At 49.2% G+C, this 23,645-nt stretch overlaps 1 protein-coding gene across 1 annotated transcript; it reads left to right on the top strand.

Moving 5' to 3' along the window:
- The first annotated feature begins 15,304 nt into the window (after positions 1-15,304).
- On the top strand, positions 15,305-22,788 carry AADACL3 (arylacetamide deacetylase like 3). Its single transcript, XM_037045321.1, has 4 exons — positions 15,305-15,511; positions 17,979-18,195; positions 19,715-19,778; positions 22,014-22,788. The coding sequence occupies exons 1-4, from the start codon at positions 15,344-15,346 to the stop codon at positions 22,786-22,788; spliced, it is 1,224 nt and encodes a 407-aa protein (XP_036901216.1). The 5' UTR covers positions 15,305-15,343.
- Positions 22,789-23,645: the final 857 nt, after the last annotated feature.

Here is a 23,645-nt window from a genome sequence, read left to right as displayed (position 1 = left end):
TTTTTGTGTTTTCTCTTGATGATGTCCCTGTTTGAAGTGACCCCCACGTGTAGGGCAGAAGCGCACTGTCTGGTGTTCCGGAGTGGGGGAGGGCCACCACGGTCAGCGCCAGGTGGTGTTGGTAACAGAAGGGAAAAGTGGGTCAAGGAGTAAAATGGGAAGTAGAGCCAGATAAATACGATCAGCTGATCTTTGGCAAAGGAGCAAAGGCAACACAGTGGAGAAAAGACGGTCTCTTCGATGAATGGTGCCGGAGCACATGCAAAAAAATCTAGACAGCGATCTGATCGCCTTCACCAAAAGTAACTCAAAATGGACCATAGCCCTAAATATAAAATGCAAAACTACAAGCCTCCTAGGAGAGAACATAGGAGGAGATCCAGGTGACCTTGGGTACGGGGATGACTTTTTAGGTACAACACCGAAGGCAGGATCCACGAAAGAAAGAACTCTGGAGCTGGGTTGGATTTCATTAAAAGTCAACACTTCCGCTCTGTGAAAGGCAATGTGAAAATAGAGAGAAGACAAGCCACGGACTGGGAGGAAGTATTTGCAATAGGCGCATCTGACAAAGGACTCTTATCCAAAACATACAAAGAAGTCTTAGAACTCAACAACAACAAAAGGGCGACCTGTTTTTCAAAAGACCTGAACATACACCTCACCAAAGGAGATAAGTACCAAGGGATGGCAAATGAGCCTGTGAAGAGACGTTCGACGCGGCACGTCACTGGGGAGCTGCACATTCAAATGACGACGAGACACCACCACACACCTGCTGGAGCGGCCCGAACCCAAAACACGGAGCCGCCCCGTGCTGGCGAGGTCGTGGAGCGCCACGACTCTCATTCACTGCTGGTGGGAACGCAACACCTTGGCAGACAGTCGGCAGCTCCTTACAACATACGCTCTTGACATACCATGACGTAACTGTGCTCCTTAGCATTTACCCCAATAGATGGGAAGCATGCCCACACAAATGCCAGCGCACAGATGTGTATAGCAACTTTATTCAGAATTGCCACACTTGGAAGCAACAGAGGCGTTCCTTGGTAAGTGAACGGATCAAAGGAAATGCTGGTCCATCCAGGCATTATGGAATACTATTCAGGGCTCAAAATAAATGAACTATCGAGCCATGAAAAGGAACCTTCAGCGCGTATTGCTAATGAAAGGAGCCAGAGTACAAATGCTGCGTCTTCCACGACTTCAGCTGTACAACATTCTGGAAAAGGTGAAGCTCTGGAGGCAGTAAAAGGACTAGTGGGCGCCGGCGCTTAGGCAGGAGAGAGGGCAGAATGGGCAGAGCACGGAAGTCTTGAGGCAATGACGCTATTCTGTAGAATAATACGATGGTGGATATATGTCATTATACGTTTGTCAGACCCCACAGAATGCTCAACACCAAGGGCAAAAACTAGTGCAAACTATGGCCGTTGGGTGATAAGATGTGTAGGGTCGTTGACTGTAACAGAGGTGCCCCCTGGTGCAGGACGTTGAGAGTGGGGGAACGCCACGTGGGTGGGGGGGCCAGGGTCCATGGGCACGCTCAGTAGTTTCGGCTCAACTTTGCCGTGAACCTAAAACTGCCCTAAAAATAAAGTGTATTACTTAGAAAGAAAAAATAATAATAAGGGGAAAGGCCAGGCAGGTGTGCTTCCTTTAAAAGACTTGAATTTTCCAATGTCAAGATTCGTCCGCTGAGACGCAAACTTCCTGGGTGCGCTCGGTTTCCCGTGCCGTTCCCACGGGGTGTCAGAAGCGAGCGGAATCAACACTCACACGAGGTGCATTCTGTTTGCTCGTTTTTGAATCTAGGCAGAGTAGCTCATGCTTTCTGACAGGTGCCCATGGAACGGGGGCAGGGTAACCTGCTAGTTTGCAAGTCAGGATAACCTCAGACCTAGTTTGTAAGGGGGTTTTTGTTTTGTTATTTTAAGATTTCGTTTACTTACTTTTAGAGAGAGGGGAAGGGAAGGAGAAAGAGAGGGAGAGAAGCATCAATGTGTGGTTGCCTCTCCCACTGGGGACCTGGCCCGCAACCCAGGCATGTGTCCCGACTAGGAATCAAACCGGTGACCCTTTGGTTTGCAGCCTGTGCTCAACCCACAGAGCCACACCAGCCGGGGCTAGTTTATAGTTCTTGACACACTCTTTACATGTCTCCCCTTTACCACCGGGGACAATGATAAGGTTTGTCAATAAAGACTGCTGGAGGAGCAGTGACAAAGGACAGGGTTATCTTCCTGGCTCTGGTGTGCAACCCTGGCTGAACTCTGGCCATTCGTGGTTTCTCTAGGACCAGGCGCCTACAGCAGGAAACTTCTCTGGCCCGTGGGTCATGCAGGGAGTGACATCCCCAGTGCCCCACTCTGGCCACACACTGTGGCCCGCACACCCAGTGGCCAGCTGCTTCCCTGGGTACCATTCAGTCAGTTTTGCAGCAGGGAAGGCTCCCCTGGCGCCCTTTCCAGTTAGCTGTGGCCAGGCCCTCTATAAGAAGGTCTTGCCCTGGGAGAAGGGGCTGTTCGTTATATCTTTGACTCCTCATTTCTGTACCCTGGTTGGACCCTGGCTGACACAGCCTCTGCAGAATCTGCGGCTTTGCGCTTCTCTGACCCAATCAGCCCAGCATCACGCTGGTCATCGGTGTGGTGGTTGGTGGAATGTCATGATTGTGACCTCTGTACACTATTGACTTCTACAAACTTTGTGCGTGCAGGTAGCACACTAGCTGATTCCTGCAAAAGCTTGATGGACCGAGGCCTGAGGCAAGACCTTAAAGGTGACTGTGGGCCCTGCCAGACGAAGGTCAACGGGTCTGGAATTGCCGACCCGCCTTGGAGACAGACACCTCGGCCAGCTCTGTGGCTGCACCCCCAGTGCCAGGGGCTGGGTTCGTGTAACATCTCCGACAGAGATGCTACGGCTGGGACAGCAGCTGCAGTCGGAGTCACCGCGTAGGTTTAGGATAATTCACAGTCATTCTGTGCGATCGATGACTTCTGCACGTTCCAGAGTGGCGAGTTAAATTGGGGTGCGATGGGAGCTTGTTCTATGTCTTTTAGGGTAGCATTAATCTCTGCTCTTCCCTGGGGGATGCGTTCTCTGCCTCTGGTTTACTCTCTTGGGAGGGAGGGAATGACCCAGGGCCTTCTGCTTAATCCTTCCTGACCTGTGGCCTTCATTTCTGAGGTCAGGGAGCCAATGTGGGGATTCTGCCAGTTTCCAAGTATGTTTGTTCCAGTTACGCATTCAGGGACCAGGGGTACAACAAGCGTCCACGTCTATGGGCCAATGGGGTGAGCTGGACTTGAGGCAAGACTCTGTAGGTCACCTGATCACAGTGAGTCCCCACTGTGACTGGGGGAAGCCACAGAATTATTGCCAATCCCAGACCCAGCGTCCGTTCCCAGCTGGTGTGTCCACACCTGTCAGAATGGCTGCCATCAATAAGTCAACAAACAACAGGTATTGGCCAAGATGTGGGGGAAAGGGAGCCCTCATGTGCTGTGGGGACTGTAAATTGGGACAGCCACTGTGGAAACCAGTATGCAGTTCCCTCAAAAAATTAAACAGAGCTGCCCTACGACCCAGAAGTCCCACTTTTGGGTATTTATCTGAAGAAACCCAAAACACGAACTCAAAAATACACCTATGCCCCTAGATTCCTTGTAAAGTGATTTACAATAGGAAAGTGACTTACGTGTTCACCAAGAGACGAATGGATAAAGAAGGTGTGGGTCTGGTCAAGATGGAGGCACAGACAAACACGGCTCTCTTCTTCACACAACCACATCAAAATTGCAGCTGAAATATAGATTAACCATCACTCAGAACCTTTAGAAATCGAGTGAGATGGAAGTCTGACGACGACAGAGTTAAAGAAACCACATCCATTGAGACTGGTAGGAGGTGTGCAGACACAGAATGGGCTGATCTCTCACCCGTACGTGGTGGACAGAAATTCCGGAGGGTTATCTCGGGAGAGGGCAGGCCCAGCCCCACACCAGGGCCCCCAGCCCAGGGTTCCAGTGCCAGGAAGAAAAATCCTCACAATTTCTGGCTGCAAAACCAGTGGGGATTGAGTTGGTGGAAGAAACTGCTGGAGCCCCAAACTGCTGGAGCCCCAGAATTTTAAAGGAAGAGAAAAAAGTTAGTTTCTCTTTAAAAATCCACACACAGACTCACCTGCTCAGACTCACTCCCTCTGAGCTCCAGCACCAGGTTGGCAGCTTGAGAGGCACCAGTGGGGTACTGGGAGCGACTGAAGTGTCTGGCACCAGGGTGAGCAGAGGCTGCTGTCCCTTTTCTGAGACGCCGCCCCCCAACACTGCCCACTGTGGATCTGGCAGGCTGGTGCTAAATCTGAGACTCCATCAACCTGGCTAACACTGTTTGACCCACCTTGGAGATCCCCAGAGACTCTGCCCCAAGCAACTTAGGGGTCCACAGCTTCCTAAATCCTATCAAACAAGCAACAGCTGGCCTCACTGAGCCCCAGGCCTGGCACTGGCAGCAGCCAGCCTAGATTCACAGCTTGGCTTCTCCTGGAAAACTCCGATCCCAGCACAAGTTGCGTCTTTCTCAGACTGCCTTATAGCTCAGGAAGGCCTGCTGTGGGCAAAAACACAGGTGGGGACTGACCTTGGCTTACACCACCTGGGAAACCTGAAGGCCAATCCACCCAGTGGGTGGCTACAGAGTATGGATTATGGTGGATGCAAAGAGGCCCACTCCAAGACCCATCATAATAAAGGCTGAAGGTTAAAGATAAAGAGAGAATTTTAAAGGAAGAGAAAAAAGTTAGTTACTAGAAGATTGCCAGATGGGAGTGGGGAGGGGCAAATGGGTGAAGAGGCGAGGGGTTTAGAAGTACAAATAGGTAATAACAGAATAGCCAAGGGGATGCAAAGTACATTATAGGAAGCAGAGTAGTCAGAGAATTGAACAATGGTGAGGGGACTGCCTGAGGGAGTGAGGTTCCTGGATGGGAGGGCAAAGGGGGAAAAATAAGGACAATTGGATTAGCATAATCAATAAAATATAATTTTTAAAAAACAGCGAATGAGTATGTAAGGATTCTTCACAACCCCCCTGAGGTTGAGTCCAGTTGGCCCAGGTGGTCCAGGCTGTGAGAAACAGGGGCGTCCACTTGGCTGGCCTTGGACACACCCAGAGGCACCATGTACAATCTCATAGGCCCTCTCCAATCTGGCCAGGGGGGCGTGGCTCTGATGCTCTAGACTGCAGGGTGGAGGTGGAGCAGCTGGCCCCACTCTCCTCCTCCCAGTACAGGGTGACACTTTCCCTGCTGTTCCTCTGGGGTTCAGAGTCTCAGCTGCCTGAGCTGGAAGATTTAGGACTGAAGAGACAGGTTTCCCTGGTGGTGAGCCGCCAGGGACAGATGGAGACAGCCCAGAACCACCTGACTGGGGGCCTCTGGGGCGGTTGGAGTCAAAGTGTCAGAAGAGAGGAGTTGGAAAGGTCCCTGTGCTGAGTCAGAGTCCCACGAAGACAGAGTCTGACCCAACTCAACCATGTCTGCAGAGAGAAATTGAGGGAGAGCCAAGAGAAAGCAAAGATGTGTAGGGAGGACTAATTCTGTTTTGAGACACAGAACCAACTCCAATTGACCTAAACCAGAGAGAATGTACTGGCCAGTGGGATGAATGAGAATCGGTGTGATGCAGGAACTGAGACAATGCCCTCAGCTACCTTTTCTTCTTTTCTCTGTTCTATGCTTCTCTGTGTTTCCTTTCCTTTCACTTCTGCACATGGTGGCCCTGACCAGCTCCATACTTACAGTGTCCCAGGGTCATTATTATGGATTTGCCTCATTCTCAGTGGTCCCAGCAGAAATCGCATTACATCTCCATGGCTCTACGGGCTTTCTGAGTGGTGGAACCCATTGCCTCCAGCAAGGGAATGGAATGTTCCGACTGACCAGATGCAAGTCCCACACCATCCCTGGAATGGAAGGTGGGGTCAACTCTTCCTGGCACTTGAACTGATGGTAGGGGACGTAGGGACCCCTTCTGTCACACCAACACTTACTCTACTGGGTGGGTGCCAACACTCACTCCACCGCAGAAGCCAAACTGCATCTTGAGTGAAGGGGCAAGGAAGTGGCAAGAGATGTCAAAAACCCCCTGGGTGAGCTGAACACCTGCCCCTTAGGAGTAAAAATCCCTTTAGTAGCCTGACACAGGCTTCCATGTTCACCCTCCCTGGTCTTCAGGACACTCTGGTCCTGGTTGGCCAATGGCCTTTCTCGACCAAGACCCAAGTTGACTGCACACGGACCCCGTGACCGCCTTTAACAGGCTTTCAGTTGAATGTTTGTGCTGCAACTTGGGGTAGAGTGAAACCCACTGGCTAACTTTGGATTTATTCGTAGCAGGCAGACTGCAAATCAATGAACAAGGACTGGCAAATATGTGGAGAAAAGGGAACCCCTGTGCACTGTTGGGATTTTTAGTTGGGGCAGCCACTGGGGAAAACACTCTGGAAGGTCTTCGGGTGATTAATTAAGGGTGATCTACCATGTGACCCAGCAAAGCCAGTTTGGGGTTGTTATCTGAGGAAATCCAAAACACCAATTCAAAAATACACACGTGCCCCTATATTCATTGTAATATTATTTACAGTAGGAAAGGTGTGGAAGTGACCTAAGTGTTCACTGAGAGACAAATGGATAACGAAGATTTGGTACATGTGCACAACGGAATATTATTACTCAGCCACACAAAAAAATGAAATCTTGCCTTTTATGACAACATGAATAGACCTAGAGGGTATTATGCTAAATGAAGTAAGTCAGAAAGGGAAATATAAGTTATCACTCGATTTCACCTATAGGTGGAATCTAAACAAAATTAATAAACAAAACAGAAACAAACTCATAGATAGAACATTCTGAGGGTTGCCAGATGGGAGGGGTTTAGGTGAAAAGGGGGAAGGGATTAAGATCTGCAAATTTGCAGTTATAAACACAGTGATGGAATGTAAAGAATAGCATAGGAAATAAGTTATTTTGGACTTCCGGCCAAGATGGAGGCACAGGTAGATACACTTGGCCTCCTTGCACAAATGAAAGAAGGGCAACAAACAAAATTAAATTAAAACTAAAACTAACCAAAACTGCCAGAAAATCAAATTGTATGGAAGTCTGATAACCAATGTGTTAAAGAAGAAACATTCATCCAGATTGGTTGGAGGGGTGGAGACGGGCAGCCAGGGTGAAGAGGACATGGGGCAACACAGTGGCTGGCAGAATGGGCGAGGTGGCAGTTGGCAGAGAGGGCAGTCACACATTTGCATGTGAATAAACCAGGAGGAACAAGCGGGGAGCAAGACAGACCATACCACCCAGGGTTCCAGTGAGATGAAATAAAAACCTCAAAACCTTTGACTGAAAAAATCTGTAGGGGTTGCAGTGGAGGGAGGAATCCCAAACCTCACAGGAGGGTTTGGTGGAGAGACCCACAGGGTCTTTGAATGTACACAAAATCATCCACCTAGATATTAGCACCGGAAGGGTTCAATTTGCTTGTGCATAGTGGAGGAAGTAACTGAAAGCCCACTGGGAGCTGAACAAGTCACCTTGTTTCCCCTCTGAGCCCTCCCCTACTCAGAGTGCCACAAAGCAGCTAGGTGAGTTGCCCCACCCTGGTGTTACCTAAGGCTCTGCCCCTTACTATGTAACAAGCTAACAGGCATGCTAAGATAAAAAAAAAATCACCCAAATGAAAGAACAGACCAAAGCTCCAGAGAAGCTACAACTAAGCAGTGGAGAGATAGCAATCCTATCAGATGCAGAGTTCAAAACACTGGAATCAGGATGCTCATAGAAATGGTTGAGTATGGTCACAAAATAGAGAAATAGGTGAAGGCTATGAAAAGTGAAATAAAGGGAAATGTACTCACAGGGAACCAACGGTGATGGGAAGGAAACCAGGACTCAAATCAAAGGTTGGACGAGAAGGAAGAAATAAACATTCAACTAGAACAGAATGAAGAAATAATAATTCAAAAAAATGAGGAGAGGCTTAGGAACCTCCTGGAGAGCTTTAAACATTCCAACATCCGAATCATAGGGGTCCCAGAAAGAAAAGAGGAAGAGCAAGAAATGAAAAACTTACTTGAAAACATAATGAGGGAGAACTTCCCTAATCTGGCAAAGGAACTAGACTTCCAGGAAGTCCAGGAAGCTCAGAGAGTCCCAGAGAAGTTGGACCTACCCAAAGAAGCACACACCAAGGCACATTATAGTTACATTTGCAAAGATTAAAGATAAGGAGAGACTCTTAAGAGCAGCAAGGGGAAAGGAGACAGTTCCCTACAAAGGAGTTTCCACAGGACTATGAGCTGATTTCTCAAAAGAAACCTTGCAGGCAAGAAGGGGTTGGAAAGAAGTATTCCAAGTCATGAAAGGCAAGGACCTACATCCAAGATTGCTCTTTCCAGCAAAGCTTTCATTTAGAATGGAAGGGCAGATAAAGTGCTTCTCAGATAACGTCAAATTAAAGAAGTTCATCATCACCAAGCCCTTATTACATGAAAAGTTCAAGGCACTTATCTAAGAAAAAGAAGATAAAAAATACAAACAGTAAAATGACAACAAACTCACAGCTATCAACAATGGAACCTAAAAAAAAAACCAAAAACAAAAATGAACTAAGCAAATAACTAGAACAGAAAGATACACACAAATAGAGATCACATGGAGGGTTAACATCGGGGAGGGGGAGGGGAAGAAGGGGAGAAAATAAAAAGCGTAAATGGTAGATACAAAATAGTGGGGGTTATTAAGAATAGGATGGGAAATGGAGAAGCCAAAGAACTTATACATGTGACAAATGGACATGAACAAAGGTGGGGGAATGATGGTGGGAGAGGGGTACAGAGCAGAGGGAAATAAAGGGGAGAAAAATGGTACAACTATAATAGCATAATCAATAAAATATATTTAAAAAATAAAACAAGGCAATATAGTCAATAATACCGCCATACCTGTACGGTGTCAGGTGGGTGCTGACTTCTCAGGGTGATCACTTGTAAGCTGTATAAATGTCCCATCACTATGCTGTATGCCTGAAACTAATATAATATTGTCTGTCAAGTACAATGAAGAAATGTTTTAAAATGCCAGAATAAGTTACACAAAACCCAGCAAACTTCAGGCAGGAGAACCAGTGTCCAGGGAGTCACTGTGGGCAGTGGCGGCAAATCCCTCCAGGGAGGACTTGAAGGAGGATGGGCAGCATAAACTTGATAGAAAGTGCAGATGCCTTCCTCCTGGGGGCCTGGTCTCCCCTTCAGTCCAGGGGCTCTGGATCTTTGAGCCAATTTAGATTTGGAAACTGGGTGAGAAGCCACAGATCCCCGCCTGGTGTATGGCTAGCAGTCTGAATGGGAAACACCAGGGTCAGTCAGGAGAGACGGTCTCCATGGAAGGAATATATGAGGCAGGGTACACAACTCAGGCTTGGGTGGTTTGAATGGTTTCAGTGGCTCAGGACACAGGTGCTGTCCCTAGTGGTTTGGTACATGGCCCAGGGTGATGAAGGCAGGGGGTAGTGGCCCGGAGGAGGACAGATGCATGGAGCGGGTGTTTGGAGGTGTGGGCTCTGGGTTAACCATGTTTGCATTTGGAAACCACACTTACAGGTGTGCTGTTGGCTATCCCTGTCCAGGCATTGACTAACATGGGCAGGGACAGTCTCTTCTGGGTCAGCAGGGCCTCAGATGTCAAAGCATCAGAACACACACACACACCCCAACCAACCAACCAGCCAACCAACAAAACCTGGTTAATGCAAGGAGTACTTACAAAGCTGATTTCTTAACTTGAGAAGGTCAGGCCAGTGAAAGGAGACGGGAGGGAAGAAAATGGGGTTGGAGAAATGCCTCGCAGTGAGGACTTTTTTCTTTCTTATCCAGGCTGAACTCGGCACACTGGCCAGCTCTGTTATAAGTCAGCCCACACTGAGTAAGGTGCCAGGGCATTGGGTGGAAGAGCCATACGTGGTTCTCCCTGGATTGTGCAACATTCACTGGTCCCCTCTCTCTGCCACACCCCCCTTCCCCTCTGCTGGTGGAGCTAAGAGGACCTGAGGGGTTCCCACAGTTGGAGGGGCCTGAAACCAACATACATCTTCCATTGATGGGAACCAAGGGGAGCCATCCTTGGGCACAGAACTGGCTCCTTTCTCAGTTTGCGGAGTAAATCTGAATTTTATCTGCGTTCTCTGGGAGGGACATGAGTGGCCAGAGTGGGGCCTCATTGGGTGTCACCAATGGGTGACCAATTTGGGGTGACATGGCTGTCAATCTAGACATGGCATATTCGTGACTTCCCACTTGACCTTTCCATCCCTTCCACACATTCTGTTTGCACACTCTGCTTTCCATGTGTTGCGCCATTCCTGTCTTGCTTACTGTGTATCTGGAACACTTGATACCAATTCTTCCCATGTCTCTAAGCCCCAGTTGACTCACGGTCCGTGTCTAATCCTCCCTATGTCTCTGTACCTCGTGGGAGCAGCTTACTTCCACCCACGCTCCACACTTACTGTGAGTTTCATTTTTCCTGCTTTTCTTTTTCAGGAGAATGGAATTTCTAAAAGAATAAGGCTCTGAGTTTATATCTTTATAAACTCAGAGTGAGAATTATGCCCAATGTGTCTCGTAGGAAGGCCTTTCAGGTATTTTCAGCATCTGTGTGATGGGAAGTCATTAAAGTGTTAGTGGGTTCAGGGGAGAGGGACACTCGTTGGTGGTTGCTACAATCTTTGAGGTATATGGATTGTGGTGGATTGTTGGAAACGGATGAACTTGGGCTTGGAATCAGATTTCAATAGAATAGGTTTTAAATCCCAGCTCTGTCTGCCACCCAATGTGGACAAACCACTTCATTAAACACAGTCTCTTTGCCTCATCCATAAAAATGGAACAAATGTTTTGGGTTCTGAAATTGTCCCTACCAAGCAGTGGAGGACCCTTTGGAACCTGGATTCACAGAGGAGAGGGGAGCTGCAGAATCTAAAGAGATTTGAGTCAAAGAGGGTTTCCAAGACAGAAACATCACTCAGATTTCATGGGTGCTGTCTTCAGGGTTTTTGTAATCTCACCCTCTCTCACTTCCACCAGCCCCTACAAGAAACCACGGAAGAGAGAGAGGACACGTTTTCCATGTTACCATTTCCCCAGGTCACTTGACACCGTTCATTTCATCAACGATTATTTACTGAGCACCTACCGCGTGTGCTAGACCCTGGGGATGCCCTAGTGAGGGAGGCAGACATGGCTCCAGGCTGGAAGATGATCTCCTTGGAGAGACAGACAATGAGCAGGAAAACCACCCCCAAATCATTGCAAATCCTAAATTGACTGGAGGGGAAGGACTGAGAATACTTACTAAGATGAATATTGATGTGATTGGGGTCTAGCCAGGACTCAACAGCTTAGGGAGGGCCAGAAACAGAAGAATCTCAAAGAATCCCGGGGATTGTGGCAGAGACCATGGTGGTGCAGTGCTGAGAGTGGAGAAAAATGGCACAGAACAGGGCAGGTCATGAGGGCAGTTGGCTATTTGAATCTGAAACCCTAGAACCACTTAGAGCTGAAGGTGGCATGTGTGTGGGCGGCACTCACAGTCATTGCAGTGGGGAGTGTTGACCAAGAGGAGAGCAGGCTTTCTTTGGTGACCATATGCAGGAGAAAGAGGAAGATGAGGGGTGGGGGGAGCCTATCCTTGACAGCGCGCAGGTCTTGGCTAGAATCTCTGGACCAGGGCACATATAAAAGTCAATGTTGCCTGTGTCTACATGTCACACGAAAACACAAGTTTCTCTTGTGAAAGTCAGATGCAAAATGTGGGCCAAGATGGAAAACAAATCGCCTGGGACAAAGAGCAGGCTCAGACTGCTTTCCCTCTGGTTAGAGAAATGCTCCAGCATCAGTAAGTGGGTGGGGAGGGGACATGGATTCAGAACCCGCAACCTGTGGGTTCCAGGAGGATGCTCTAACCGACTGAGCCACATGGGCCGGGGCAAAAGACTGTAAGTAACTTGCTCACGTCCAGGGCGCTGCCATTTGGCAGAGCCAGGATTCAATGCCAAGTCTTACCAACTCAGGGTTTCCCACCCCGAGCAGTGTTCGCATGACGAACCAGATAACTTCCTGTTGTAGGGGCTGTCCGTGCATTGTGGGGTGTCTAGCAACACCCTGCACCTCCCCATGAGAGGCCAGTGCCAGCTCCCACGCCTCACCTTTCTCACAACCACAAATGTTTCCAGACATTGACAGATGGCTTCCGCAGGGTGACATCCTCCCATTTGAGACCCACCACTCTGACCTCGAAGTCGGGTGGGAGGAGAGATGTCATCACCAGGGCCATGGACATGGGACTTTGCCATAAATGATAGAGGCTGTCAAACACTGTAAACAGTCTCTGACATGATCTGAGAAGTCAGTGAGCTCATTTTTTCCTGCTTTGTAATGTAAAGGACAGTGTTATTCATTCATTCCTCCTTCAGTAGACATTTGCTAAGCACCTGCTAAGTACCAAACCCAGATTTAGCACCAGGGGATGAAGCAAAGAACAAAACAAAACTTCCTGTCTCCAGCGGAGGTTATACTGTGCAGGCAATAAACACACAAGTGAAGTACTTGTTATCTCAGGCGAGAGTAAAAGCCATAAAGACACCCTAAGCAGGTGTGTGTGTGTGTGTGTGTGTGTGTGTGTGTGTGTGTGTGTGTGTTTGTGTACAGTGGGGTTTGGCATTCGAATGCTGGTGGGGGGTTATAATTTTCTTTTATTTCTATTATTTTTTAAGGTATATTTTATTGATTATGCCATTACAGTTGTCCTATTCCCCCCTTCATTCCCCTTTACCTTGCACACCCCTCCCCCACAATTCCTCCCTTTAGTTTGTGTCCACGTGTCACAAGTTCTTTAGATTCTATATTTCTCCTAATATTCTTGCTCTCCCTATTTTCTACCTACCGTCTATGTTACTTATTCTCTGTACCTTCTCCCCCCTTCTCCTCCCCCCACTCCCCTGTTGCTAACCCTCCATGGGATCTCCATTTCTATGGTTCTGCTCCTGATCTAGCTGGCCTCTTAGATTGCTTTTGTTTTAGGTGTGGTTGTTAATAACTGTGAGTTTGCTGTCCTTTCACTAATCATATTTTTATCTTCTTTTTATTAGATAAGTCCCTTTACCATTTCATATAAGGGCTTGGTGATGATGATCTCCTTGAACTTGACCTTATGTGAGAAGCACTTTATCTGCCCTTCCATTCTAAATGAAAGCTTTGCTGGATAGAGCAATCTTGGATGGAGGTCTTTGGATTTCATGACTTGGAATACTTCTTTCCAGCCCCTTCTTGCCTGTAAGGTCTCTTTTGAGAAATCAGCTGACAGTCTGATGGGAACTCCTTTGTAGGTGACTGTCCCCTTATCGCTTGCTGCTTCTAGGATTCTCTCCTTCATTTTAACCTTAGCTAATGTAATTATGATGTGCCTTGGTGTGTTCCTTCTTGGGTCCAACTTCTTTGGGACTCTCTGAGCTTCCTGGATTTCCTGGAAGTCTATTGCCTTTGCCAGATTGGGGAAGTTCTCTTTCATTATTCGTTCAAATAAGTTTTCCACTTGCTGTTCCTCTTCCCCTTCTGGTACCCCTATAATCCGGATGTTGGAACATTTAAAGATGTCCTGGAGGTTCCTAAGCCTCTCCTCACTTTTTTGAATTCTTGTTTCTTCATTCTTTTCTGTTTGGTCATTGTTTTCTTCCTTCTGGTCCACTCCCTTGATTTCAGTCCCAGTTTCCTTTCCATCACTATTGGTTTCCTGAGCATTTCCCTTCATTTCAATTAGTTTAGCCTTCATATGTTCCTCTAATTTGTGGCTAAAATCAACCAGTTCTGTGAGCATCCTGATCACCAGTGCTTTGAATTGTGCATCTGATAGGTTGGCTATCTCTTGGTCACTTAGAAGTATTGGCTCTGGGGCTTTGAGCTGTTCTTGAGCCATAATGTTTTGGTCTGTTCACACCTGTTATGTATGAGGGGCAGGGCCTTAGGTGTTCACCAGGGTGGGGTGACCCAGTTGCTGGGTTGTGATGCTCTATGTGGGGGTGGGGTCAGAGATGGACAATGGCATTTGTTCTACTCTCTCTTGGATTTCGGTCCCCTCTGCTGCTTCCTGCAAGCAAACCTAGCCCCCCCTGTTGCTGGCTCCTGGGTGTGTGGGCCTGTGCACCCTCCAGGACCCTGTGGGTCTCTCCAACAAACTCTCTGTGAGCCTGGGAGCCTCTTTCAGCACCTAGACCCCAAAAGTCTTTCCAATTGGTGCTTTCAGGCTCTAATTCCCATTGCTGGGGCCCTAGCCTGAGCAGTCTATCTCAGTGCTCGATACTTTTCTTGGTTTATCTGAATGTGAATGTGTGACCACGGTCAGCCAGCCACCCTGCGCCCTCACTTGGTCCTCCCGTTGCTACCCCACACCTGGGATCTGCCAACCACTGCCTGTGCTCCTGAGTTGGTCTGGCCAATCTTTCCTGCCTGACCCAATCCGCCAGCCACTGACTCCACCCCTCTTACCAGTCTGGCTGAATGGTTTGTTGTTGTCTGACTTCCGTACAGTTCAATTTTCTGTGTTTTGGCTGCATTTTTTGTTACTAAAACTTTATTGTCTTTAAATTTGGTTGTGCGAGGAGGCACAGTATTTCCACCTACGCCTCCATCTTGGCCAGAAGTCCGTGTGAAGTTCTGTTTGTGCTCACAGTCTGGGGGCGGGGGGGGGTTATAATTTTGAATAAGTTTACCCGGGATGGCCTCACTCAGAAGGTCACAGGTGAGCAGAGCCCTGAAGTAGGGGAGAGGTTGAGTTCAACTGCCATTGAGGGAAGAATGTCGCCCAGGCCACAGTAAGCACAAGTGCCCTGGGGCCATCTCAGAAGACTCAGCAACACCAAGTGTGGTCAGAGAGGAATAGAGCGTCAGAGGGCGGGAGTGAGGTGGTGTTTTGATGTCCCAGGTGACTTTTTCAAGGCCAATACTAGGTGCGGTGCTAGGATATAAGCTGGAAGCTTAGAACTCTTGTTCCCAGCTGGGTCAAATCACAGGAGCCCCTTTCCCCTGTCTGTGGGCCTGTTGGAACCACATCTGTGACCCAGCCCACATCTGGGCTGGACCAATTCTTCTGGTAGATGAGGAGGTGGAGAAGGCCAGTTTCAATATAAGTGTCGGCGTTCTGTTGGCTCAATAGCCTGTCCTAAGTGGCGTGTGCTGAGCCCAGCCTGTTCGTGGCCTCCTCTGTGGTGGAAAGAGTGCCATGTGGGTCCCTCTGCTGGTCCTCCTTGGGGCAGCCTGGGCGTTCTCCATGGGGGTGACACTGTGGGTCATCTGTAGCGAATTCTTCACTGCAGACATTCCTGCAGCCATCAGCCACCCTGGGAGATTGTGGGTTCTGCACTGCCTCTTCCAGCTGTCTGTGACCTGGGTGAGTTGTGTGTCTTCTCTGTTTCCTCATGGTGAGGGTTAAGGGGAGAGTGAAGAGAACGTACCAGAAGCTTCTAGTTGAATGAACACTAATATCACGGTGGTAGAGGCTGACAGTATATTGTCAAACCTGAATAATTCCTGTTAGGTAACGTGATTCTCAACCTCTTGTCAGGGTTTCGCAAGCTGAATGGGCAGATAGCCACAAACTTCAAAGAATGATTCCTGTTCTAAAAAAACCCAGCCTGGCCTGGCTGGTGTAGCTCAGTGGATTGAGCACGGGCCTGAGAACCATGTGATCGCGGTTCGATTCCCAGTGAGGGCACATACCTGGGTTGCAGGCCAGTTCCATGTTCCTGGCGGGGGACGCACGAGAGGCAACCATACATTGATATTTCTCTCTGTCTCTCTCCTTCCCTTCCCCTCTAAGATAAATAAATAAAATCTTTTAAAAAACTTAAAAAAAAACGAAAAAAACCCAGCCTGCTCCCCTCCGTTTCCCTGCCTCCTGATTTCCCTCATTCACAGCACTGGCTGCCCTGTGAATCCCTAAAGTCAGGAATGAGTTGTTCTGAGTCTTTGGGTCCCCGTTTCTACCTACCGGCTGACTCCAAAACAGAGAGACACTCTAGCAAATTCATAAATTGGTACCATGAGCAAAACTACAGAACATGACTTTAAAGTAGATATTGGTTGCTTCAGAGAAACGGAAGCTTGTTTCTGTCAGTAGTCAGATGCTACCTGTTACTCCTGTTGGGCGTGATTTGATGAAACCCCCACGGATGGGTGGTGGTCAGAATCACGCCAAGGTAGGCAGTAAGGATTTGCCAACCTTGTGCTTCTCCGGTCTCTTATGTGACCACAAGGATTGCAAACTCTCGTTCTCACGAGAAAGCCTCCATGGAGAGGAACCCAGGAGCGGGAGGGTTCTCCTACCCGGGTCTGAGGTACAGGAGCTGATGATTCGCTCCTGTAGTCTCCCTGCCCTTGGCATTTATAGTCTGCACTCTGGTTTCACCAACATAGTGACTCAGTTTCCTCATGTGCAAACTGGGGGGAAATAACAGTCCCCACTCCCCAGCATTTGTGGGGAGGCAGTGAACTGAGTGTGCATTTCAGGGCCTGACACAGAGGAAACTTTCCATGAACATGGCTTATTCCAATGTGTTGACTTGTTTCTTCTACAAAGATGTGTCAGACAACTGCTGTGTGCCACTGGCCAGTTCTACTTGAGGGTCAGGGATGGCAAGAGGTCAAATGCCAGAGTCTCCCTGCAGGGGTGGGTGGTCGTTGTGGGTGGGTGGGAAACAGCAATGCACAAGCTCGCTGGGTGACTGGGTGGCAAGTACTGTGGGGAATTTGAGATGGGGCAGTGGGGTGGGGCAGGGCTTTTTAACGGGGCTCCCCAAACTCCTGAGGGTGACGGGGCAAGGGTCTGTGAATTTGGATGGGGTCATTGTAACCTCAAATGAAAATATAGCACATTCTTCTATTAAAAATGAGGTGACACATGACAGCAGTCATAACGGGAGCTGCGACTTTGTCATCAAGGGGCGTCACCTCTTTTGCACGCATGTGACAGCTGTGGCAGATTTTGTGAAAAACCACATGTGCCTGGTGTTCCTTCCAGACGATGACAGTGTTCGACCAGCCACCAGATCTCGCCAGTTAGTACGCCACGAAGGAGGCCAATGTTGGCCGCATCACACATTTACTTCCATATTTTGATCACTGTTTAAATAAAACTGCCTTTCTTTGTAACCCTGCGCACATGTTCCAAAGCATCTTGCCGTGAGGCCACGGGCTTCATTACCAGCCAAGGTGGTGCTGGCACAGGTTGGGCACCCCTTCAGAGACGGCGCCTGGGGAGATGCCCCCGCGTTTATTTTAATGATGTGAATTTCCAGACCCGCACCAGCAGTAAAAGAAGCCCCCACTCCCTGACACTCGTAACTCCTGGCCCAGCCTGCTCCATCCATGCCCCCAATCAGTCCCTCACTCCCATTGCCTTATGGAGTGGATCCCGGACATTGGGTTAGTTTACCCGAAACTATTTCTGAAGGTATCTCTAAAAGATAAAACCCGTACCCCCCCTTTAAGAAACATAACCACAATGCGGTTGTCACATCTAAAAGCAACAAACAAATGCTGGGTGGGCCACCTTGGCTGGGGTGGTCCTGGAGGGGCTCCCTAGGTTGAGATGTCACACCCATGCTGGCTGGAACAGCGACCGTGTGGGTGTGGGGGACAATGCCGGTACAGGGTCCCTCGGCGGAACCACAGCCTGGTGTGTAGGGCTGGGGTTTGTGTGTTGGGGAGAGGGGTTCGACCGGGCTGGTGCTGGGGCAGGGGGGCTCAGGAGTTTCTGCAGGTGGGATGCGTTCAGCCATCTGCAGAAGACACGTGTGGCGCGAAGCAGGGACACACCGAAATCCTTCCCATCGCATTTCCTCTTCTCTCACCAACAGGGGACCATTTTTGAGAAACTGGGAATCTGCTCTATGCCCCAGTTTCTCTCATTCCTAAATGACCTGCCGTCAGTCAAGCAGGATCCAGACGTTGTGATCAAGGACCTCCGCTTTGGGACTATCCCAGTGAAGTTGTATCAGCCCAAGATGTCCTCCTGCACTCCCAGGCGAGGCGTCCTGTTCTACCATGGTGGTGGGACCATCACAGGGAGCCTGAGTAAGAAGAGTCCTTCCCTCTGACCTAGACTGTAGTGTGACAGCCTCCCACCAGGGTGGGTGGGGGCGCGTCTGTCAACTTCCCAGCATCTAAAGCCTGCCATTATGATCAGGGAACGCCAGGGCCTTCGTGGGTCCCAGATTACTCAGGTGACTCAGCTATGGCAGGTGTCGATCTCTTTCTGGAAGTACGGAGGTATGCATGAAATATCCATGTGCGTCTGTGCAAACGTCTGTGCAGGTTTCACTCACAGTGTGAAAGTAGGGTGTCTCCATACACCTTCCCTAAGCTGAAAAGTTGTAAAGCTAAGAATCAATTATTTGAGAAGATGCCTTGATAATGGGTACCCCAAATAAGCCGAGATAAAGCCTGGATGCTCAGAGAGTCAGATCAGAGCTCTGGGGCTGCATGCTGAGATGCCGCATTTGATTTTGGGAAATTGGTACTCTCTCTCTCTCTCTCTCTCTCTCACTGCCTGCGGGGGTGGGAATGGAGGTAGTGGGTACGGCTTCTAGAAGGGCGCCCTGCAAAACAAAAGCTGAAGGCAATTTTTGCGTTTCACCTTCTTCTTTCTTTTTGTTTTCTTTTTGATAAAAGTGAAAATCAGTCTTTCTTTGGTTAGCCCAAAACAGGTACAAATGTAGGTGTTTAGTAAAAACAAAGCAGCCTAACACACACTTTCAAAAAAGCGGGGCATACTTGTTCACATGTATGAAATGCAGGGAACATAGAATACACCAACTGAAAGGGTCCACATCAGGGGCATTTAGTATTTTCATGATGTTGTGTGACTACTGAGTTGCAAATAAGGATTTTTAAAAATGAAAATAACTGAAACATCATTTCGTTTCACATGAGGTATTGCTTCCAGAAAACTCTAGAATAAACACACAAGAGAACCGAAAATTGGAGAAAAGTTAATGAGAGAAGTCAACCAACAAGTGAGATCATTTTATTACCTTAATTCGCCAACCCCACCTGCACGAATGAGGGGGAAATTGCCTTTATAGTGCTTTCTAGTCTGTGCAATGCCAAGATCAATTGCGGTAGCCTTTGAGAATAGGGAGTTTAAGGAAATCATGATTTTGGTACTGTCTGCATAAGAAAGGACAATAACAGCAAATATTGATTAATGAATATTTCTTAATTGTTAGTGTTTACGTGGCAGCTGGGGGAGGCCCCTTGTGTGCATTATCTCATGGCCCCATCCCATAATGATCATTATCCCCATTTCACAGATGAGAAAGTTGAGCCTCAGGGAGAGAAGGGATGTGCCCCACACTCCTTCAGCTCAAGTGAAGAGGAGGCAATGTAGAGACAGAAACTTGGGTCTGAATTCAGAGCTCACACACAGAATCACTCTAGTGTATGGCCAAACAGCTTCTCAGATGCTGTGACCCAATAGTCAGGACCCAAGAGCTCTGTCCATGGTAGTTGGCAAAGAGAAGGGACAGCCTGTGATAGGCTAAGGAAGCCCACTAAGCCCTCCCAGTCCATTTTAAAACCTTTTCTTCTCCAGAAAGTTACCAAGACATATGCTGCCGTTTGTCCAAAGAGAGTGACTCCGTGGTTGTAGCAGTTGGGTGAGTAAAGGGGAGGATGAGGGGGTAGGGAAGCCAGACTAAGCCTTGGAGTGACCAGGTGGGAGGTGGGAACTGGAGCAGGAAGGGAATCAAAGGGACAGGGGGAGGATGGCTGCAGGCAAGAAGGATAGGAAAGAAGGCGGAGAGACACAGAGGCAGAGCCTGGGCACTCCTCCCTGTGGGCAGCCTGTGGGTATGTCTCAATGGGTCATTCTATGAGTGGCATGCTTTGGAAGCTCTGGGGAGTGGGCTTAGTTAAGCAGATCAGCCGCCGGGCCTCACAGCACAGCACTTTTGGGTGGGCTGGTCTTCATTGAGCAGAACAGCCGTGCACAGTCTGCACACTTAGCACCTCCTTCCACTACATGCCCACGATGCCCTGCGCAGGCACCAGGACACCTACAAACACTGTCACCCCCTCATTTCCGAGTGCTCTGTGGCGGGAGGGCTGCCCTGCTGAAAGGCATCTAAGGAAGCGAGAAAAACATGGAAAATCCACTCTCTGTCCTAACTGATCTTGCAGAGTCACTCACTGGCCTGGAGAGGCAAAGAGGGCTTGGTGGACCTGGCAGCCCTCCCCTGGGCCTCCACTTCAGGCCCCCTGGACACATGTATGAGGAGCAGTCACTGCAGTGCAGGGGCCTTGCCCTCCTGCCTGACACATGGTCACCCTGGGGGAGGGCAGCTCCTGTTGATGACACTTTTCCTACAGGTGTGTGTAAGTGCGCATGCCAGGAAGAGATATCAGTTGCCAGGATCTTGGTGTGGCTCCATTTCCCAGCGTTCCCGTGGAGCAGCTAGTAGAGTAAAAAGTACACAAGTTAGTCCTGGACAAGGGGAAGAGACCCAGGGAAGGGCCTCACTCTACAGTTCCTGTCCCCACACCATTTCTGCAGAGGGAAGGAAATCTTGGTCCAGTTGGTGGCCCTATGTGTCTTCCCATCCTAGCTGTGCTGAAGCCAGTAATCGTCAGTGGACTGTACTAGCAGATGTGCGCAGGAAAGTTATTTTGTGATGCCAAAGTAGACAGGGCTCAGGACTTAAGCACTGGCTTCCCAGGTAGCTAGGAATAGAGGCCACAGAATGGAAGTGGCTGGCAGCAGCTTTGTGGATCTCCAAGCGTGTTTCCATGTCTTCTCACCTGGGTATGTGTTTTATTGATTTTAGAGAAAGAGGAAGGGAGAGATGAGAAAATCATCTATGTGAGAGAGAACTATCGATGTGAGAGCAAAACATCAAATGGGTATCTCCCATAAGTGCCCCAACCAAGAATGTAACCCACAATCCAACAGTAGTGGGACAATACACCAACCAAGGGAGCCACCTGGCCAGCCAAACCTCCTCTTTTTCGAGTCCGGCATTTAAAAGGGTAAAGTTTCGGCCAAAACCCAGATGTGTGGACTCTTGAAAAATGGGAAGTTCTAGTAATGCCAGGCTGGCAACGTGCTCACTGCCAACCGAACGGAAAGCCACGGGCTGGAGTTGGGATGGCTGCTCTGGAGGTGACCCATGTGTGTTATCTGTGGCCCTGGGTAGTATTTAAACACCTACATATTTTAGATGTTATGTGTTTATTTCTCGAGAGAGGGGGAAGGAGGGAGAGAGAGGAGAGAAACACCCACTGGTTGCCTCTAGACCTTTCCCAGACCAGGAACTGCAGGCACACACCAGGCATGTAGCCTGACTGGGAGTCCAACCGGAGACCTTTTGCTTTGCAGGATGACACCCAAGCAATGAGTCCCACCAGTCAGGGTGCATTTGGTAGTATTCTAGCCTCCAAACCTGTGGAGGCCACAACACCTGTGAGCATGGTCGCAGTACTGAAAATCTAAACTCAGACCACCCAGGGCTTGCTCGTAAATGAAACCAAAACGTACGAAACAGGTGTGACTCAGGGCAGCACCATCAGGTAGGTTCAGAAGGATGGGGCGCATGCTGCTGAAAGCTAAGTTCTTGACCAATAATAGGGGGATGACAGGGCTCTAGTGATCACAGCCTGTCCCCCAAATTGGCAGGAAACAGTAGAAATAGCAGCTGTCCTTACCGAGGCCATGGGCCAGGCACTGAAGACTTTACTTCCATCAGCTCATTTAAGCCCTAGACCTTAAGTCCAGCTGCTCAGGGTTCAGAAAGAGAAGTTAATGGAATAGATTTGGGTTCAAGAATGCAACACCCAGGTGTCTTATGCTCTGACAGTGTGGTGAGCGTAAACCGTGTTCCTTGATTTCTTCGCAGATACCGCAAGGCACCCAAGCATAAGTTTCCAACGCCGATGAGAGACTGCCTTGTGGCCACCGTCCACTTCCTCAGGTCCCTGCATTTGTATGGGGTGGATCCAGCCCGGGTTGTAGTCTGTGGTGACAGTGTTGGTGGGGCAATGGCAGCAGCAGCGTGTCAAAACCTTTTGGACAGGTCAGATCTCCCCAAAATCCGTGCTCAGATTCTCATCTATGCTGTTATCCAAGTGGTGAATTTCCAACTCCCGTCCTACCAGCAGAATGCAAATGTTCCCCTGCTCAGCAAGAATTTTGCCTTCCACTGTTTTTCTCATTACCTGGACATCCACCCCTCTTGGAAAAACGTAATTATGAAAGGTGCCCAGTTGCCCGTCGAAGTGTGGGAGAAGTACAGAAAGTGGTTGGGCTCCGAAAACATCCCGGAGAGATTCAAGAAGAGAGGCTACCAGGAAGTGCGCCCCGGGCCCCATAATGAGGATGCTTACCTGGAGACACACCACGCTCTGGATGTGGTGAACATGCCCTTGATCGCTGAAGATGACGTGGTGTCTCGGCTCCCGGAAGCTTGCATCGTGAGCTGTGAGTATGACCTTCTCCGGGACGATTCGCTGCTGTACAAGAAGAGACTGGAGGACCTGGGAGTCCCAGTGACTTGGCACCACATGGAGGACGGTTTTCACGGAGTGTTCAGCTTGCTCAGCCTGACCTACTTCCAGATGCCCTGCTCCATGCGGATTCTAAATGCCATGGTCCACTTTCTAAAGGGGTTGTGAGCATCTTTCATTCCCACTGGAGCTGTGAGAGTGTGGGTTCCACCATTACCCAGTTTCCTATGGGGCTCTCTGTTGTTGACGTAGGTGATGCTGAGTGGGGTGAGGGAGGGTGCGGAGACTTCCAGTTTTTCTTGCTCCAGGTTGTAGAATTTCATAATGCACATTTCTGATTTCCGGAGGGAAGCAATAGGTGAGACAGGGGTGGTGAGGCAGAATGGGGCTCCCTGTGTTAGTGGTCGACTGAGAAAATTTGAGCAGATGCTCTTTACTGGTCATTTGCCAGAGTGAATGAGCATATGAGAGTTGCCCACAGCCTCACTGAGGTTGAGTCCAGTTGGCCCAGGTGGTCCAGGCTCTGAGAAACAGGGGCGTCCACTTGGCTGGACTTGGACACACCCAGAGGCACCATGTACAATCTCATAGGCCCTCTCCAATCTGGCCAGGGGGGCGTGGCTCTGATGCTCTAGACTGCAGGGTGGAGGTGGAGCAACCGGCCCCACTCTCCTCCTCCCAGTACAGGGTGACACTTTCCCTGCTGTTCCTCTGGGGTTCAGAGTCTCAGCTGCCTGAGCTGGAAGATTTAGGACTGAAGAGACAGGTTTCCCTGGTGGTGAGCCGCCAGGGACAGATGGAGACAGCCCAGAACCACCTGACTGGGGGCCTCTGGGGCGGTTGGAGTCAAAGTGTCAGAAGAGAGGAGTTGGAAAGGTCCCTGTGCTGAGTCAGAGTCCCACGAAGACAGAGTCTGACCCAACTCAACCATGTCTGCAGAGAGAAATTGAGGGAGAGCCAAGAGAAAGCAAAGATGTGTAGGGAGGACTAATTCTGTTTTGAGACACAGAACCAACTCCAATTGA

Source organism: Sturnira hondurensis, unplaced genomic scaffold, assembly GCF_014824575.4.
Source record: "Sturnira hondurensis isolate 20B ecotype Veracruz unplaced genomic scaffold, ASM1482457v3 Scaffold0004257, whole genome shotgun sequence".
NCBI classification, from domain to species: domain Eukaryota; kingdom Metazoa; phylum Chordata; class Mammalia; order Chiroptera; family Phyllostomidae; genus Sturnira; species Sturnira hondurensis.
The sequence above is the reverse complement of the archived record's forward strand: the minus strand, read 5'-3'. Positions and strand labels throughout refer to the sequence as shown.